This window comes from Podarcis pityusensis, assembly GCF_964106645.2.
Source record: "Podarcis pityusensis genome assembly, chromosome: 15".
Classification (NCBI taxonomy): domain Eukaryota; kingdom Metazoa; phylum Chordata; class Lepidosauria; order Squamata; family Lacertidae; genus Podarcis; species Podarcis pityusensis.
Window position 1 is genome coordinate 23,788,374 of NC_138040.1, and position 20,841 is coordinate 23,809,214.

At 45.4% G+C, this 20,841-nt stretch overlaps 1 protein-coding gene across 1 annotated transcript in view; it reads right to left on the minus strand.

Moving 5' to 3' along the window:
- Positions 1 to 16,775, minus strand: part of OAF (out at first homolog) — a 31,192-nt gene extending 14,417 nt beyond the window's left edge. The window contains exon 1 of the mRNA XM_080983695.1: positions 15,885 to 16,775. Within this exon, the coding sequence (XP_080839821.1) occupies positions 15,885 to 16,133 (249 nt within the window). The 5' untranslated portion in view covers positions 16,134 to 16,775. The remainder of the gene's footprint in view (positions 1 to 15,884) is intronic.
- Positions 16,776 to 20,841: the final 4,066 nt, after the last annotated feature.

Genomic DNA, 20,841 nt, shown 5'->3' on the forward strand with positions numbered 1-20,841 from the left:
ACAAGCCTACTCAGATGCTTAGAAAGTGGAGGTGATTTTAATCTGTTTTAGTATTTTAACTTTTGTATGTTTTAAAGTATGGTTGTGAATTTTTCTTGATTTTAATGTTTTATCTTTTGGAAAACGCTTTGCGGGTTTGTTTGTTTGTTTGTTTTTAACAACCAAGCAGTGTATAAATTTTATGAAACAACAAATAAAAATTAATACATTTGTTGCCGTTAGACGGATTTGTGACTGTTAGGGTTGCCATATTTTGAAGAGCAGAAAAGAAGACACATTTTCCGACTTCTGCTTTTAACTGTGGATCGTTATGACAACCCATGAAAAAGAGGACATGTCCTGGAAAAAGAGGGCATATGGCAACCCTAACTGTCCTAACCCAATAAAACTTCACCCTGGGGAAAAAGTGACAAGTGGAATGCTGCAGGGTTCTGGCCTAGGCCTAGTGTTGTTCAATGTCTTTATAAATGACTTGGATGAAAGACTAGAAACGATGCTCAACAAATTTGCGGATGATACCAAACTTGGAGGAGTAGCTAATACCTCAGAAGCTAGAATCAGGATTCAAAAGGAATTTAACAGATGGGAGAACTGGGCCAAAACTAACAAAAAGAATTTCAATAAGGACAAATGTAAGATTCTAAACATAGGCAGGAAGAACCAGATGCACAGATATAGGATGGGGGATCACCTGGCTTGACAACAGTTCACTAAAAGGGATCTAGAGGGTCTTAGTAGATCACAAACTTAACACGAGTCAACAGTGTGTTGAAGGTACATTTTTTCACCTTTGGTGGACGTGCCCAAAGATTAAGGCTTTTTGGGAGATGATATATAATGAACTAAAAAAGGTATTTAAATATACCTTCTTGAAGAAACCAGAGGCCTTTCTCCTGGGCATAGTCGGCCAATCGGTGTTAAAAAAGGATAGAACTTTCTTTATGTATGCTACAACAGCAGCAAGAATACTTATCACAAAGTATTGGAAGACACAAGAGTTACCCACACTGGAGGAATGGCAGATGAAAATGATGGACTACATGGAATTGGTGGAAATGACTGGCAGAATCCGTGACCAGGGAGAAGAGTCGGTGGAAGAAGATTGGCAGAAATTCAAAAATTATTTACAGAAACATTGCAAAATTAATGAATGTTAGAATGATGTTGGATTGAAGTTAAATGGCTTCTAGCGGTATAGGTTTTAAAGCTATAAATATATTAAGATTAAGGATTAGGATTAAAAAAGTTAAAAGAATGGAAAAATTGGTTTCAAATAGGTAAAAATCTAATGTCATAATATATTAAGATTAAGGATTGGGATTAAAAAGGAGGGAAAGAAATTGCTGGATTAACAACCGGAATTGGAATACAAAAGAGGGAGGTATGAGGAAGTCCGGGAAACAAGTAAATGTAAAAGAAGTTATGAAAAGACGGAATTGTTTTTAACTGTTTTTTTTCTTTTTTTATCTTTTTGTATTTTGTATTTTGTATTTTCTATTGTGTATTTTTCTTTTTTCTTTTCAAATTTCTCTTGTTTATTAATGTGATTTTATTTTTTCTGAAACTTTAATAAATATTAATTAAAACAAAAACAAAAACGAGTCAACAGTGTGATACAGCAGGGAGGGGGGAAGGCTAAGGCTATTCTAGGCTCCATCAAAAGAAGCATAGTGTCCAATCAAGGGAAGTAATAGTCCCACTTTATTCTGCCTTGGTCAGACCACACCTTGAGTACTGTGTATAGTTCCGGGCACCACAGTTTAAGAAGGATATTGACAAGCTGGAATGTGTGCAGAGGTGGGTGACCAGATAATCAACTGTCTGGAAACCAAGCCTTATGAGGAACAGTTGAGGGAGTTGGGTATGCCTAGCCTGTTCCTTGAAATATTTGAAAGCCTGTCACATGGAAGACAGAGCAAGTTTGTTTTCTCCTGCTCCAGAGGGTAGGACCAAAATCAACAGATTCAAATTGTGAGAGAGCAGATTCTGACTAAATATTAGGAGGAACTTCCTGATGTCAAGAGCTGTTCAACAGTGGTTGAAGATTACCTCAGAAGGCAGTGGGCTCTTCTTCACTGGAAGTTTTAAACAGATGTTGGATGGCCATCTATCAGGGATTTTTTTAGCTGTGATTCCTGAATTGCAGAGGTTGAACTAAATGATCTTTGGAGGCCCTTTGAACACTATGATTCTGTGATCTGGGAGTGCTAAACCATGGAACAGGTTTTGGACAATACACAACAAAGCCACACCATGGCTTAGCACAGCATAAAAATGACCCAGGAGGGAAAAAATGGCTTGAGATCCTATCTCCAAAGTCTTGCATGCTTGTTCATTCATGGTCTGGGCTTAACATTAGATGTAAACAAGGTCCTATCTGATATAATTTTTCTCTCACACACGCCCAAACTGGAGATAACAGGCTTCAGACACAAGGACACCAAGAAATTCACAGCCATTGGAGGATCAGGATATGACCCCTGCCTTAGGGGACCACTTCTTGAAGCAACAACACCATTTTCAGGTTTCAAGTTTATTTGAACTCAAAATGTTCCATACGGAAAGCTCCCCCCCCCCCACTTTAAAAGATGTGCTTAACCCTGTGTCGATTGCACGGCTGCTCCACAGGATAACAAAAGCAATATTCTGCCAAACTCTGCCCCTGCCTGCCCTCAAACACAGCCTGCAGGAAATATATACTTTAATAACCTGTGATAAATTTGCTAATGTTTAACGTCGCCGGGTTTATTCCTGCTGAGAACCTGCCTTGAAACTTCCGGACCGCCTCGCTGTGCATCCCAAATTGCCTCTTTTCCCTCTCAGAGAGCAATGGTGCAAAGAGGACCTCAGCAAATGAACAGGTTCACACAGAAGCAGGCAAGCTTTAAGGCAGAGATGGGGAACCTGGGTCCAAGATGTTGTTGGGTTCCCATCTGCCCCATTCACATAACGCCCATTCCACAGTTGTTAGAAACTTTGGAACTCCCTGCCTATTGACATCACACAGGAATCTTCACTGTACACTTTACGGCACATGCTAAAAACATTTTTTTTAGGCAAGCCTACAAAGATACAAGGAATACGGGTGGCGCTGTGGCTTAAACCACAGAGCCTAGGACTTGCTGATCAGAAGGTCAGTGGTTCGAATCCCCGCGACGGGGTGAGCTCCCATTGCTCGGTCCCTGCTCCTGCCAACCTAGCAGTTTGAAAGCACATCAAGCGCAAGTAGATAAATAGGTACCGCTCTGGTGGGAAGGTAAACGGCATTTCCATGTGCTGCTCTGGTTCGCCAGAAGCGGCTTAGTCATGCTGGCCACACCACCTGGAAGCTGTACGCCGGCTCCCTCAGCCAGTAAAGCGAGATGAGCACTGCAACCCCAGAGTCAGCCACGACTGGACCTAATGGTCAGGTATCCCTTTACCTTTACCTTACAAAGATACATAGAATGTTGATGTATGTTTTAATCGGTGGTTTGTTTGTTTTTTACTTTAATGCCAATTTTTAATTTTTTTTTTTTAATGCTTTAAAATGGTTGGGTTTTGGTTTGTTTGGTTTTTTTAGTGTTTTTACCAATAATTTAATTGGCGTGCTTTTCATGATAAACCTCTAGGAGAGTTTTGTTTTTTTTTAACCACCAAGGAGAGTGCATACATTTAATGGAATAAAAATAATAAATACATAACCTTCCAGAGATTATGAGTGTTAGTTATAGTCCATCAACATCTAGAGGGCCACAGGATTTCCATCGCTACCTTAAAGTACCATGCAGGCTTTATGATGATTATTATTATGATTCATAACCCACCCTTCTTAAGTAGCCCGGTGTGTCATCAGCAAGCAACAAAATAATAAAATACCTTTAAAACAATCCCCATGCAGATGCAGACTGGGAAAGATCTCTACTTAAAAGGCTTTTTGGAAGAGGATGATCTCCAGTAGGCACCAGAAAAGGAGGGGAGAGACAGTGGCTGCCAGTGACAGGCCCTCCAAGTGCCTCTATTTTCCAGGTACAGTCCTGGATTTACAGAAGCCGTCCCAGTTTCTGATTCAATCTCGGAATGTCCCGCTTTTCCTTAGCATGTCCCTATTTTCATCAGAGAAATGTTGGTGTTATGCGACCCCCGAGTCAAGACGACAAGGAACTATACAACTTTTAGAAGACATCTGAAGGCAGCCCTGTATAGGGAAGGTTTCTTATAAAAAATGTTTAATGTTTAATTTTGTGTTTATATATGTTGGAAGTCACCCAGAGTGGCTGGGGCAACCCAGTCAGTTGGGCAGGGTAGAAATAATAGAATATTAATATTATTATTATTATTATTATTATTATGAAATAGGATGTCCCTATTCTCATTGGAGAAATGTTGGTGGGTATAACGGGAGGGAATTCAGTTCCTAAATTACCAATATGCAGAATGGGACCTCCTGATAAGATGCCCTCTGCTGGAGGCCCTTACTTGCAACATACAGAGACTGTCCCTAGATCGTGGCCCCTCCTAGGCTATACCCTCTCTCTCCTAAGGCCACACAACCTCACCAGCCCTGCTTCACATTCTCCTTGAGTGGTTCTGTCTGCCTGGAATGTGCACTGGAACTCCAATAACGCCTCTTTTTTTGCCTGGATAGAGATTCGAGAGGAGTGTGTGTGTGTGTGAGAGAGAGAGTGAGTAGGGGCATGTGCACATTTGGAAGGTCACCCAGAAGGTTATGTGGCCCTCAAGCCGAAAAGGATTCAGTTCACCTGTACTTTATAGGACTGTTGCAAGGATTACCAGTATGTGCAGCCTCCACACACCTGGTGAAGACCCTGAACTGCTATACAAATGGCAAGAATTGATCTCAGGCCAGGGCACAGCAATTTTACACCACAAAGGTTCCTTGGAATCTAACCCAGCACCTAGGAATTTTAAACACTGCTTGAGCTGCAGACCCTCCCCCACTTCCCAGCACTTAGATGGCATCTCGTTCCTTCCTTTGGGATGAATGAAGAGTTTCAAGCCAAGATAACGCAAGCTGAGGTCAAGAGTAGCGGGAAGCCACAAAGATTGCAGAAATTCTTTCACTTTCAATTCCTCAAATAGTATGCAGCCAGACTGAAGTGCTTCTCTCTGCTGCTATAAAAGGGGCAAAGTACAGTTTTGAAATCGGCATGAGCTTTACACTGACTGGGCTAGGCTGCTACGCAAAGCTGGAAAAAGCAGAGATACCACCTTTAGAATACAGAGGAAGCTTTATCCAGGCTGCACCCCAAGAAAAAAACAGCAGGCAACAACTCCAAAGCCAACTGGAAACCTGCCATGGGCCAGATTCAGCTCAAGGGATTCCAGTGGCCAACCAGTAGAACTTTAGAAGAATGAGCAGCTCAACCATTAAGGTGGCATATACCAGGAAGTGGGGGATCTCTGGCCCCTGAGGCTGCTCCATCTGGCCCTCAGAACTTTCCCTTTCCCTAGGTCACAGCCCGTTGCTGGTACTGCTTTGCTCCCCAAGTATTTCTGCCTAGCTGGCATATGTCCTTGAACTCCAATCACATCTTCTGCCTGCCTGGATGGATGGAGGACATGCAGCCCTCAAACTGTTGCCCAGAAGAGAATGAAGGCCTCAGGAAGATAAAGGGGTTCTCCACCTGGGTCAGAATGAGTATTCCCCGAATCTAGAACTTCTTCCTGCAGATGCCCACCCTCAGGTACCCTTGCAGAAAACCTCTCCAAGAACGTGAGAAGAACCTGATGGATTAGAACAATGGCCCATCTAGTCCAGCATCCTATTCCCAATGAGATGCACCAATGGGAATTCTGCAAGCAGGACCCAAGCGCAAGAGACCTCTCCCCTCCTGTGGTTTCCAGGAACTGGCATTCAGAAGCATCACTAACTTCCAACCGGGCAGGCAGAGCATAACTGGTAGAGAGATAGCCTTCTCCTCCATGAATTTGTCTAATCCTAACCTAGGTTGGTGGGAACTTGTGGGAGCTACATCCTACATCCTTCAGCAGCTTCCTCCACCCATTTCCAGCATCTGTCAGTGGCACTCATGTTCAGCTAACCAGTGATGGCCAAACTTGGCCCCCCAGCTGTTTTGGGACTACAACTCCCATCATCCCTAGCTAACAGGACCAGTGGTCAGGGATGATGGGAATTGTAGTCCCAAAACAGCTGGGGGGCCAAGTTTGGCCATCACTGAGCTAAGCAAATCCAGAGAGGATTCTGGAGCAACCACACCAGTGCTGTGGAATTCAATAGCATTTCTTTGTGTATGGAAGGGCGGGTAATGGAAAGAACAAACATCTGGGAATGCTAGAACTCACATGGTTTTCTTCCAGAAGGACCCTCCCTTTCCTTGTCTCTGCCTAAGAACAGATCTTTGTGCAAGGTTGACACAAAGGCAAGGGCTGGATCTAATATAGGAGAATCCCTGAGAGAGTCAAAGCTAAAAGGCGAATAAGTGGTGACATGATCAAAGTCCCCCCCTCCCATGCATGGCATGGAGGAAGTGGATAGAGGAAAGTTTTTCTATGTATGCTACTACTGCGGCCTATGTTTTGTTAGTCCCAGAAATGGAAAACAAGCGAGGTCCCAACTAAAGAAGAATGGCAACTTGAGTTGACAGAATATGCACAACTCGCAAACATAACATACAGAACAAGAGAACAAGAAGAATATACGTTTAAAGAAGATTGGAAAATGTTTATTGAATATATGGGAAATAATTGTGTACAGCTGAAAACGCTGGCAGCATTAATATAAGTTCAACAGTGTAAACACGTTTTGATGGATGCAGTAATGGAATACTGAATGGTATAGTTTCTGTAAAATATGCAGGGATTTATGATATGTAAAATGAACCATGGAAAGAAAAGAAGGGAAGTCATTAAGGATGTAAAAGGAGTATTTTAAATTGCAAAACATAAAAATTAATAAAAGAGAGAGTGTGAGAGAGAAGTTTTTCTTTGTCTCTTGTAAGACTAGAAGTCATGGACGTGCAATAAAGCTGAATGTTGGAAAATTCAGGGCAGATAAAAGAAAGAACTTATTCAAGCAACACATAGTTAAACTAGGGCATTGGTCCCACAGGAAGCAGTGATAGCCCCCAACCTGGGCTGGACAGATTCATGGAGGAGAAAAAGTCTACTAGCCATAATGACTTTGCTCTGTCTCCTTGGTTGGACGCAGTAATTCTTCTGAATATCAGTTGCTAAAAGCCACAGGAGGAGAGAGTGCTCTTGTCCTCTGGTCTTCCTTGAGGGTTTCCTACAACCCTCTGGTTGGCTGCTGTGAGAATAGGATGCTGGACTTGACAGGCCATTGGTCTGATTCAGTAGGGCTGCTCTTAAATTCAGCGTCTAAAAGAAGGGGTTCATCGACAGGGTGGAGACCTAGATCCTGTCCTCCCTACAGGCCACTCAGTATACAAAGCAGCAACAGTGCTCTGGAGGATGTAAAGTCCTTTGCCACTGCATAGCCTCCAACAATTCTCTGATGAAAATAGGGACATCCTAAGGAAAATTGGGACGCAGGTGGTGGGTGGTGGGTGGAACTGTGGGTTAAAACACAGAGCCTAAGACTTGCCAATCAGAAGGTTGGCTGTTCGAATCCCCGCGATGGGGTGAGCTCCCGTTGCTCGGTCCCTGCTCCTGCCAACCTAGCAGTTTGAAAGCACGTCAAAGTGCAAGTAGATAATAGGTACCGCTCCGGCGGGAAGCTAAACGGTGTTTCTGTGCATTGCTCTGGTTTGCCAGAAGCAGCTTAGTCATGCTGGTCACATGTCCCAGAAGCTGTACGCTGGCTCCCTCGGCCAATAAAGCGAGATGAGCGCCGCAACCCCAGAGTCGGCCATGACTGGACCTAATGGTCAGGGGTCCCTTTACCTTTAAGGAAAAGTGGGACATTCCAGGATCAAATAAAAAACCATGTTAGCTTCTGTAAATCTGGGACAGTCCCTGGAAAATAGGGACACTTGGGGGGGGGGGTGTCTGCCCAGCCTGAGAGCCAAATGAGATGTGGTGCAAGAGATTTGCAATAAGAATCTCTGCTCACATAAAAAAAGAGAAAAGAATAGAAGTCACTGGAAGGAAGAACGAACTAGGTCAAACTGATGTGAAAGCCATTTAACGCTTTCCCCATGCAATTTGTTTTCCTCATTAAACTCACCCCACTCCAAAAATATTTTTTTTTGTCGTTTCCCCACAGAAGTATGTTTAGCGGTATCTTAGTATTGTCAAACACATATATATTTTGATCTTAAATACAAGGGCCGCAGCTCAGCGGTTAGAGCACCTGCTTTGCATGCAGAAGGTCCAGGTTCAATACCCAGCAGCTCCAAGCAGGGCTGGGAGAGAACCCTGCTCTGAAACCCTGCAGTGCTGCTGCCAGTCAGTGTAGACTGTACTGGGCTGAATGGACCATGAGTCTTTCTCAGTATAAGGCAGCATCCTATGTTTCTACTGTATGCATAGGTGCCAGCTCTCTGGGGCCCTGCATGCCTGAGTACCCACAAAATTCCCTGTGAAGGAGCCAGGCACCCACAGCCTCGGGCACCCACGGACTCAGGGCCAAGCTGGCACTCCTGATTGTACGTGACCTGTAGGTTGTCTCCCCATCAGGCACAAAGCAGCTTAGAATGGGAGAAGATAAAGTATAACACCTTCCTCCTTCTGTGCCATAGTCCCAGTCCCTATGATTTCTATTAATTTTCAAAAATGGCCCCTGTGGAACAACATCGTCATGGGTTTCCTGCATTACATCTATTTTGGCCGGAGCATTGGGATCTCATTCACATCTGGGAATGCAGGGAGATAAAGGAATAAAGGTCAGAGGTCCATGGCCCGCAGATTGTAACCCTTGATAAATGTGGGGGCCCAGAGAACCATATAATGAGCTCCATATGCGCAGTGAGGCTGGAGGTGTAAACAGCAAGATGCCAAGGTTTTCTAGCAAATCGCTCGTGAAACCAGAGGAAGCTTCAAAAGGCAGATTCCAATACAGTGCAAGGAAAGGATCTGCTTTCCCAAGATAAAAGACAAGAGTCTTTTTGGATGCATTGCCAGGGCTTACAAGAACAACTAAATTATCTCTGTGAAGTCCCCATTGCGTATATTCCAATAGTGACCCCATTCTCCAAATGCTGAGCCTTAGATAGCCAAGAAACTGGAATCCCAAGGAACCGGAATCCCAAAGTTTGCAAAACTAGAAGCGAAATCTTAAAAGGAGGAGCTGCCCAATGAGGGCTGAGCATGCTCATTGGCCACCGATGGCTAGCTGACTGCTGAAAAGTGGTGCTGCTAGGGAGAGAAATGAGAACAGGATGGGGGAAAGCAGCACTCGACGCTGCAACATTTTGTGGTAGGCCTCATTTGTAACCACCACCACCAATAACAGTGTACTATTCATGTGCACGGTGCTTTAGAAAGAATAAATGGCCAGGTCTAAGACCCAAGGGCTTTACAATTTCCATATATATCTCCACCACCACCAAGGGGCTTGCATCTACAATACACACAATGAGTTGCAATGAAGCAGAGGAGCCATGTCTCTCACTCATTTACAGTGGTACCTCGGGTTAAGTACTTAATTCGTTCCGGAGGTCCGTTCTTAGCCTGAAACTGTTCTTAACCTGAAGCACCACTTTAGCTAATGGGGCCTCCAGCTGCCGCTGCACTGCCGGAGCATGATTTCTGTTCTCATCCTGAAGCAAAGTTCTTAACCTGAGGTAATATTTCTGGGTTAGCGGAGTCTGTAACCTGAAGCCTATGTAACCTGAAGCGTATGTAACCCGAGGTACTACTGTACTTGTTTTTAATAAGATCTGCATGGTCCACCCATGTATGCAAAGTTATAGAGCAAGGCAGCATGTTAAAGATCTTCTAATGGTCGAGGCATAATTGACCTGTGCTAATTAATTCTCAGCACACCCCTTTGCTTAAGGGCAGCTGAAGGGCCTTGCTGGTTAACAGCCATTTCTACTTGGTGCTGCATTCTTTGAAAGAATCCAAACAAAGAATGGGGGTGGGTGGGGGAGGAGGTCCCACCAGAAGTTGGCCAGAACACCCTGGCCATATCAGAGATGGGAAAGAATTATGGCAGGAACACAGCAGGTAACCCTCTCTGTGTGAGGGTGCTTTGGGGCTTTCCATTATTACTTATCTTGCAGCAGACAATTTGAGGGACTTGCAGACAAGCTATAAGGGACCACAGTTTACTCAAAGATCTTTCATCATGACATAGGTACACTGCACATTGGTAATCTGAACTTTGTGACATCAAAAGCTAAATTCCCCAGCCTGTCTCATTCTATGCAAATTAAAGATATGTGCCCGATTGCTCTACTTTTCCATAAATAGACTTTTCTTTATTACCCCATTGTGTAATTCTTCTTTTGCTAGTCATAGGGAAGAGCAAAACCAGACCCAGGATAGCCAGTGTACTGCAGTAACAGTGTCAGACGAGGCTGCCCAGTGAGACCCAGGTTCAAATCTCACTCAATCATTAAGCTGGCCAAGAAACCTTTGGTGAATCTTAACTTAAACAATCTGCAGGGTTCTTGTGATGACAGAACAAGGAAAAAAACATGTGCATTATTCTAGGCTATTTTTGACAGTGCTAAAGGTTATTAATAAATCCCCAGGGGTGAATTAACCAACAGTGCTTGGTGAATTCTGGCTTCTGAATTCACCAAGCACTGCCAGCCTATTTTCTAGCATATTCACAGTCATAAGGGCTAGGAACATCCTTTTTTTGAAAACAAAATGAAAACTGAGATTTGGGAGAAGTTAAATTCAGCATCCAGTACCACTTCAGCTGACATCCTGCAACCAGTAAGGCAGGACCTACTGAACCTCAACAGGGAAGGACAAGAAAGTAGCAGAACACGATAATCAGGCACATTCTTCCATTCTTTCCAACTACCACCCCTGTGTTTATCAGACCTTCCTCTTGCTGAGAAGGGCTTTATTTTTGCGGCAGAGCACATGGTTTGCGCAGAGGTCACAGGTCCACTTCCCAGCATCTTCAGACTGAAAACCCTGAAGATCCACTTTCAGTCAGTTTAGACAGTACTAAGCTCAATGGACCAATGGCACCTAAAGAGGCTAATTTTGTGAAGGACCATGTCTTGGCGAGAGCTACAGCAGGAGATTCAGGGTGTTGAAAAGACATTGCTTTCACACAATGCACTGTTAACCAGTGGAACCCACAGCCCCAGGATGCTTTTAAAAGGAGGTTAAACACAATTAGAGAAGGGCACAGCTCAGCAGTAGAGCATGTGTGTTGCATGGGAAAGGTCACAGGTTCAGTCCTCAACAATTCTAGCTAGAAAAGCTGTAGAAAAGCTGAATGTGGTATGGGAGAGGAACAGAGATATGTTAGAACCTAAAACACCCCATTGGCTATCGCCACTAGAAGTCATGAGCGTTAAAAAGATTAACATGAGGGACAATTGGGCTACCTATGAACAACTGTTAATGAAAGAAGAAGGAAAGTGGAAAATGAAGCCGTACGAACAGGTCAAAGAGAAAGTCTATGATTGGCTGCACTATTTCCAGATAAACGGAATGTTCAGGAAAGATATTAAAGACAAAGGATATGCTGATAAAGATTCTAGATTCCAGATTGAGATATTGAATAACAACTATAAAATTTTGTCTAAAATGTATAATCAGTTATTGGAATGGAATTTAATAGACGAGGAAGTAAAGTCGGTAATGATATATTGGGCTAGAGATATCGGTCATAATATATATTTTGAAGAATGGGAGAAACTTTGGAAAAAACATCTCAAGTTTACAGCTTGCGTGACACTAAAGGAGAATTTAATGAAAATGTTTTACCGATGGTATATGACTCCTGCAAAATTAGCCAAAATGTATGGAACTTGTAATAAATGCTGGAAGTGCAAGGAAAGGGAGGGGACCTTCTACCATATGTGGTGGGAATGCCAAAAGGTTAAAGGGTTCTGGGAGAGTGTATATAACGAAATGAAGAAAATTCTAAGATATACTTTTGTTAAAAAACCCGAGGCTTTTCTGTTGGGATTGGTAGGAAGGGAGATAAAAAAGAAAGATCATAAGCTGTTCCAGTATGCAACAACGGCAGCAAGAGTCTTATTAGCTCAAAATTGGAAATCAGAGGGCCTACCGACAATTGAGGAATGGAGAGCAAAACTATTAGATTATGCGGAAATGGATAAGATGACAGGGAAAATTAGATATTCAAAAGACCAGAGGTTCATTAAGGATTGGGAAAGTTTTACGAAATATCTGGAAAATTTAAGTGATGGACAGATAACACTAGTGGGCTTTAAAGGAGCTCTGTAAAAAGAAAAGAGTATTGTCTAAAGAGAAATGGAAGAACTAGAATGATTAATGGCATTACAAATTAAGAAATGCGAACTTTTATAAAAGATTATTACGGATGATTTGTGGAAAGGTTGAAGGAAGTCATACTTAAAAACCTGTGAAAATGAGAATCGAACTTTTATATTTTGTTTTTGTATTTTGCATTATGCAAATTAATAAAAATTATGCATGAAAAAAAAAAAAGAAAAGCTGAATGTGAGAGATAGAAACTTAGAAGGCTGCAACAACAACAACAACAACAGAGTCAGAGCTGGTCTGCCTTGCTCTTAGAGCAGGACTGTCTAAAACAGTCTTTGCCACCCAGTTACCCTCCATATTTTGAACTATAATTCCCACCAGCCTCTGTCTGCATGACCCATGGGCAGGAATCATAGAATTGTAAGGGACCATGAGGATCATCTAGTCCAAGCCTTCAATGCAGGAATATGCAGCTGTCCCATTCGGGGATCAAACTTGCAACCTTGGCTTTATCAGCACCATGCTCTAACCAACTGAGCTATTCAGGCTGATGATGATGGGGTCTGAAGTCCAAAAGGCACCTGGATGGGGATGCCCATTTTACAACATGGGGCAAGGTCCTTGAATGCATATTCCATCCAGGCAGAGACTCATTCCCTCACTGCACCTTCCCAGCTACCTCTCCAATTCCAGATTCCATATCTGGTTCCTAACTTGTTTTGTTTAAGGCAGGGATGGGGGACTCTGTGACTCTCTGGATCTCCAGCTGCCATCTGCCCCAGCCAGCACAGCTATGGGTCAGGGATGATGTGAGTTGGAGTCGAACAACAGCCTGTGAATTCCTCATCCCTTGTGTTAAGCTGACACAGATCTAGTTAGGACCCGGACCTGGGATTACAGTGTGGTGGTGGAGGAGAGGGGAGCCCCCCACAGCTTGCTTTGGTTTACTCGCTGGTCCTAATTTGGGTTCCCCCCAACTCTCCCCTGCCACGAAAACTTGGAGGCTGTTCTCTAGAGCCTACTGGACTTTGTAGGCAATAGAGTCGGCCTGCTCCAAAGCACAGAACCATCATAACAACAACAAACAACAACGTTTATTTCTTGTACCCTACCCATCTGAGATTTCTCCCTCCACAAACAAGGCAAAAAAGAGGCTTTTGCATGGTGCATCAGTTTGTGGAGGCCTGCATGGGATCACTCCCCTCTCTTTCTGAAAACCTAATGCCAGAAATCACAGTTAAAGATCCTCTATAAACACTCCCACCCTCCCACTCATCCTGCAAGCTTCTCCCTCCATGAGAAGATATCAGTGACCAGAGTTCCCAGGCTGGAGTCTCTTTGATCTGCTCCATTCCACTGCGTAATGTAGGCCACTGCAAAATACACCAGAGACCATATTCCAGACAGTGGACCGTTCAGGGCTGGGGTGGGGGGAGGCAGGGATCTACAGACGCCTCTGCTTAATAAGGAAAGGACAATGGCTGGGGCACAGAGAGATGCTCCTCGCCTCCCACACCCAGAGCACAAGCAAGCCAGTTGTTTGGGGCTGTGTCACTGACCGCACAGCGATTACTCCATTGCGGGAGCCTTTCAATCAGGACTGATCTTCATTTTCAAGCAGCTGCTGTGGGTTGGAAAGCTCCCGTTGCACATGGAAGCCATAAGATGCAGTCTCTGTTCAAACATGTGCATGCTATCTCTTGATTCCTTACCACTGCAGTTCAGTGAGCATAAGGAGAACTTTGCTGGGTCAGACCAAGGGTCTTTCCAGTCTGAAGTTCTGTTTCTAACAGCCAACCAACTGCCTCGAGGAAATCTGCAATAAAGGCTTGCACCATTTGGGACTTGTTAGTTTAGAGAAACATCTAGTAAGGGTGACAGCGTGCAAGTGTATACAGTTATGCATGAGATGGAGAATGGAGAAAGAGAAAAGTTTTTCTGTCTTTCTCCTAACACTATTACTATTATTATTTTATTTGTACTCCACCCATCTGACTGGGTTGCCCCAGCCACTCTGGGTGGCTTCCAACAAATTGTAAAAACCCAGTAAGACATCAAACTTCTCTGTACAGGGCTGCCCTCAGATGTCTTCTAAAAGTCATATAGCTGTTAATTTCTGTCTCATTGAAATTCAATGAAGCTGAATGTTGGAAGATTCACGACGGGGGGGGGGGGAGGACCTTGCCATACATAGTTAAACTATGGAACTCACTTCTGCAGTGGGCAGTGATAGCCACCAACTTAGATGGCTTTAAAAGAGGATTGGACAGATTCATAGAAGATAAGGCTTTCAGTGGTTACTAGCTGTGATGGCTCTGCTCTACCTTCACAGTCAGAGGCAGTAACGCTTCTGAATACCAGTTGCTGGAAACCACAGGAGGGGAGAATTCTCTTGTGTTTGGGTCCTGCATGATGCATCTGATTGGTCACTGTGGGAACCAGATGTTGGACTAGGTGGGCCACTGCCCTGATCCAGCTAGGCACTTATGTTTAATATTAGATATATCCTCAAGCTAGTCAGGCCAATTCCTACAATCCTGGTCCCCACCCTCTTTATGCAGGGAGAGTGAGCTAAATCACGGGGGGTGGGGGGCGTGTGGGTGATGCGTGTGGCTTTTGCGTGCAGGTGCAATGAATGAACTAGCCTTTGATGCCTGGGAGCCAACTCCATAAAAAAAACCCAGAACACTGTAAGGATGTGAGCAGATGTGATCGTTGCATCTCAGGCATTGGTTGGGAAATCAAAGATGCAGATGCTGTCTTTGAAGCAATCTCCAAGCTGAAACCCTATACACTGTTTCTCAGAAATAAGACATAAGGTAAGAAGAGTCCTCCTGGATGAGGCCAAAGGCCCCTCTAGACACGTATAAAGTCAATCCCACTACCTTCCGACCAAATGGATTGGCTCCTTTCCCTTGTCTTGCACTTTACCCTGGAGGTTACAACCTCCCACTCACCTCTGAAAGCTCTCAGTCCAACTCAGCCTAGTGGGTAGAAACTCAGGCTTAGAGTTCACTGAGCCACCACTTCAAATCCTTGCAGAGCTTATGAATCTCCCACAGTCACTATAGGCAAGAAGACACTCAGAGATGTGAAGGCCACCAGGATAAAATCGGGAGGACTAGAATTAGTTCCGCCCCCCTCAGGCCTTCAGATATCTAGCACTCTTTCAGTCTGACCTACCTCCAAGGGCTGCTGTGAAGATAAAATAGAGGGAGGGGCACACACCATAGATGCTCCCCTCAGCTCATTGGAGGAAGGGGGAGATTAAAAGTTTAACCAATGAGCCAGGGAAGTTTTTAATGTGTGACCTTTTAATGTATTTTTAATCTTTGTTGGAAGCGCCCAGAGTGGCTGGGGAAGCCCAGCCAGATGGGCGGGGTACAAATAATAAATTATTATTATTAGAATATTGGGTGTGTGGGTGTGTATCTATTAACCCCATCCTTTCCAGTTGGTTCTCCCGTTCATCCTCTTACCTTAGAGGAAAGACCATCACATTTTCCTGGCGGGAAAGCCCCCCCCCCCAGCCACAATTCCTGTGCCCCTGTCGACCCCCGCGTGCGCCCCCGCACCTGTTTGAAGTCGGCCGTGAGGGTGATGAGGGTGCCGTCGCCCTTGCGGAGCTCCAGGGTGACGCAGTCCGCCCCGCTGTCCGCCTGTAGGCTCTCCTCCGTCACTTGCCCATCGGGGAGCCGGACGCGGACTCGCAGCTCCGACGGGGCCCCCGACGCAGCGGCCATCCAGGGCAGAGGCTGGGGCCAGAGCAGCGCCGTCAAGAAGAAACGGAGCCAGCCTCCTCCTCCTCCTCCCTGGCAAAGCATCTCCAGCAGAAAGTGGGGGGTACTGAGGGCGAGGGAAGAGAGACTGATCCAAACACCCTGTAAGAAGGACCCCCCTCCCGGCCGGAGTCCCGATCACGCTCTCCGCAGCTCCACCGCCCCGTCCGGGAAGAAGGAGAGAAACTTTCCCAAAGTTTGCAACTTTCCTTCTGGAGTTGGCGGAGGCTCCTGGCTTGACTGCCTGCCGTCTCCTTATCCCCTCGCCGGGGAAAAAAACACCCCTGCACTGGCGCCCCCTCGAGCCCCTGGATGTCCCTCCGCCGGACACCGCATGGGCTGCTGGCGAGGGAGGTCTACTCCTGGGAAAGTCCTCTTGCGGCTGCGCTCCGCCCCGCCCGGCTGCCAGGGGTGCTCGGATGCTGACTGCTGCTGCCCTCGCCTCGGCTCCCGTTGTTCCTGCTGCCGGCCCTCGCCTCTCCTTCCTCTGTCTCCCCTTTCAAGCTCCCCCTTACTTCTCTCTCTTTCTCTCTCTCTCCTCCTTTTTTTTTTTTTTTTTTTTTTTTTTGCTCCTTTTCATTCAATCGCCCCGTCACTTCCTTCACTCTCCAGCATAACAACCCGTCGTGGGACCTGCCTTAAAGAGACATGCGCCCCCTGCCTGCCTCCCCCGCCTTGGAAAGGGCAGGAGCGCCTGTGCAGCTCCCCACCCCAGCAGGAGAGCGAATGCGAAAGCAATAAAACTGGAGTGGAAAGAAAGAAAAAGTTGAACGAACTTTAGCACTTGCACGCACATGCCGCCACCGTGGGTTTCAGGCTTCCTGTGATCATCTTGATTTATAGGGAGCGGGGGCTTTTTCCCTTAATCAAGACCATCCCTGCAAAACTTCAGCCAAAAGTCCGCCTCCCTTTCATCCCCCCCTTTTTTGAAAAAAGATACGGTGGGATTTCCCCGCTACAAAACAAAACTATAATGTTAAGTTTACAGCATCATTCATAAGGTGAGTAGCAGGTGATAGGATAGGAGTCTATAAAACTACACATGGCTTGGAGAAAATGGATGGAGAATAGTAAGAGCTTGTGGGCTTTCGATGAGGCTGAATGTTGGAAGATGTGGGACAGAGAAAAAATGTCTCTTTCATGCAATGCATAAACTGGGGAACTTACCCCCACAAGCGGCAGTGACTGCCACAAACTTGGATGGCCACTGAGCCAGTGTGGTGTAGTGGTTAAGAGTGGTAGAGTTGTAATCTGGTGAACTGGGTTCGCTTCCCCGCTCCTCCACATGCAGCTGCTGGGTGACCTTGGGTGGTGGAATTGCAAGGGGTGGTACTCCATCTACCTCACTGTTTCCCCTCCTGAGTTCAGTGAGAACCAGGGCATTCCTGTGCACCACGTTGCCACTCAGCTTCCCACCTAGAGTCCAATACTACACAGGAGGTTGTCTCATGTTAAACCAAACTATTGGTCCATCTACCTTAGTACCGCCTCCTGACTGGCAGCATTTTTCCAGGGTTTCAGGCAAGGGACAGCTCACACCTGACTAGGGAGTACTGGGTTCAGAACTTTTCTAGTCCTGGGGGTTGTCCAAACTGAGCCTTTTGCATTGGGCTTCCAGATCTACTGTCTCATTTCCATTCTCTTTAAAAACACACAGGGCAGTTTTCTCTCTGCAAACGGGCATATATTTGCATCTTTGCACATGAATTGGCATATACAAATTTGTGCAACCGCCCCTATGATTTGAGTCTTTTAAGAATCTTGCAATGTTCTGATTTTAGCTCACAGAATACTTTCATTCAAATGACTGTTTCTTAAAAAACTTTGGCTGACCCAAAACACCCATTGCAAATTCCTTTGCTCCTGTCTTGCAAAGGCCAAAGTATACTTTTGGGAAAGGGCTGTAGCAACAGCTGAAAGCACGTGCTCTTCATGAAGGAGGTTCCAGATTCATTTCCTGGCATCTCCAGGTAGGGCTGGGAAAAAATTGTCTGTAAAACCCTGGAAAGCTGCTTCCAGTCAGGGTTGATAATACAGAGTTAGGTGGACTGATGCCCTTGTCCAATTTATGGCAGCTTCCTGTGTTCCTGTGAAGCCACGTTGATCACTAACTGGGCGTGGAACAATCTCATTCCTCTTGGCGACTTTTCCCACACAAAGTCAATGCAGGAACGACATACAGTCTCCAGTTGTTGTTTTTTTCTGCTTGGGGATGTTCCATGGAAGCGTTTTAAGAGATAGGAACATACAGTTAAAGCAGCGGGAAGCAATCAGAGCTGCAAGAACCCTTTGTTACAAATTTATTTTTCATTAAAGGAAGGAAGTTGCATCTGGAAAATGGCAGGGGCCCACAGCTCAGTGACGGCAGACCAGATGCTTAGTACACAGCACATTTGAGATTCAGCTGAGGTGAAGGCAAGGCGGGGAACCTCCGGACTAGGAGCCAAATCTGGACCTCTGGACCTTTCTATGTGGCCCTTGGGACTCTACTCAGGCTATACCCTCTCCTCAACCATGCAGTCTCTATTGTCTAAATTGGCATCTATTGCTCCACCCACTTTTGTTTCTGGCCCTGCCCATCCCTGGCATTTGACCACCAGAGAGATAAGTGGGATCTTGTTCTGAGTAGATACTGAGGGACCAGTCTGCATGAGACCCTTGACACACAGGGATGTTTCAGACATGCGTAAGAAGCAAGCGCACCAGAGAGATTGCTTTCAGCTCTTTTTGGAACTCATGTATGGCCACAAATGATGCAGCAAAAGCAAGGAAGCAGAACGTAAATCAAGCCAAGCATTCCTATTTCCAGGCTTTGCCAACCTTCTGCCCTCCAGATGTTATGGGCTACAACCCCCATCAGCCCTAGACACCCAGCTGATCCTATATATATAATGAGACACTGTGAACAGAGATTAGGAATATCAGGCATCCCCAGGTAAGGCCTAGAAGCCCCTGAGAGGTCCTGCCAGTTGTGCAGACAATACTGAGCTAGATGTACCAATCACTCAACAGATTCCCATATCCCAATAAATGAATACTGGGGTGGGAACTTTTGCAGGGCCCCATAAGTTTGCCCACTCTAATCCTTCTAGGGGCCGAGTCATCTGCATATATCACAAATCAGCCTGCAGGAATCTGAACGGCCATAGCTCAGTGTTTTGTATGAAGGAGGCTCCTAGTTCAATCCCCAGCATCTCCAGGTACAGCTTGGAAAGAGTCCTGCCTTTGAAACCCTGGAGAGACACTCCCAGTGTGGGCAATACTGAGCCTCAGCCCAGTATACCTGAAGGAACATCTCCACCCCCATCGTTCAGCCCGGACACTGAGGTCCAGCTCTGAGGGCCTGCTGGCGGTTTCCTCACTGCGAGAAGTGAAGCTACAGGGAACCAGGCAGAGGGCCTTCTTGGTAGTGATGCCCGCCCTGTGGAACGCCCTCCCATCAGATGTCAAGGAAATAAACGACTATTTGACTTTTAGGAGACACCTGAAGGCAGCCCTGTTTAGGGAAGTTTTTAATGTTTGATGTTTTATCGTGTTTTTAGTATTCTGTTGGGAGCTGCCCAGAGTGGCTGGGGAAACCCAGCCAGGTGGGTGGAGTATAAGTATATTACTACTACTACATGGACCAATGGTCCAACTTACTATAAGGCAGTTTCCTGTGTTCCTACTTTCCTAAACCTAAGGGTTGTTGCAGCAGAGAATGTGTTTCATGTCCCTCCCTTGCTCCTCCCGAGTCTGTATTGTATTTGGGAACACTCTCCACATCTGGATCTAACTACCAAACAACAGGCTTTCTGTTGCATTGCAACAGATTCTCTCTTCCCTCCTCTGCCGCCGCCTCCTGTACTGTGTGGGTCAAAGAAATGGTATAAAGTTAAGGTAAAAGTCTCTTTCTTGTTCCCCTCCCCATAACCAAAGCCAGTGCCCGCTTATTTGATGGCACATACTACCCGCATTCCCCAAAAGCATGCAGTTAACCCTCAAGGAAAAAAGAAAATTGAGAGTCCAAAGTCCTTTGAAGCTACAGATTGTGTACGTTATATAAATAGCTCGTTTTTAAAAAATCTTGTTTGTGATGTGGCCGAATTCCAAACACTGTCCTGAGATCCTGGGAAGGCAAAGCTTTGCACATTTATAACACATCTGTAGGTAGCAGTGGTGGACCCCCCCCCCCACTTCCAATCTTCCTGAACAGGATCCAGAAGCAAAGAGTTCTACCCCAGGACTGTCATTTTTTAGAATCAGCCTGGATCCTGTGCTTTAAACTGCAGTTTGGCAAACACATACCAGGAAAGCTAGTCACTCCAGATCGGGATAGATGAATCGGCCCATTTCAGTTTCTCTAATTTTCCCAGTTATCAGTTCTTCACATTTCCACATCAATTAACAACAACAACAACAACAACAACAACAAAGGTTCTCAAGAAAACCCCTCCTTATTTTAGTGCAAATGTCCTCTGATATATAAACGGGACCCCTGACCATAAGGTCCAGTTGTGACTGACTCTGGGGTTGCGGCGCTCATCTCACTTGATTGGCTGAGGGAGCCGGCGTACAGCTTCCGGGTCATGTGGCCAGCATGACTAAGCCGCTTCTGGCGAACCAGAGCAGCACACGGAAATGCTGTTTACCTTCCCGCTAGAGCGGTACCTATTTATCTACTTGCACTTTGTGCTTTTGTACTGCTAGGTTGGCAGGATATATACATGCGTGTAAATGCAATTTAACTAATATGCAGATTTTGCAAGGCAAT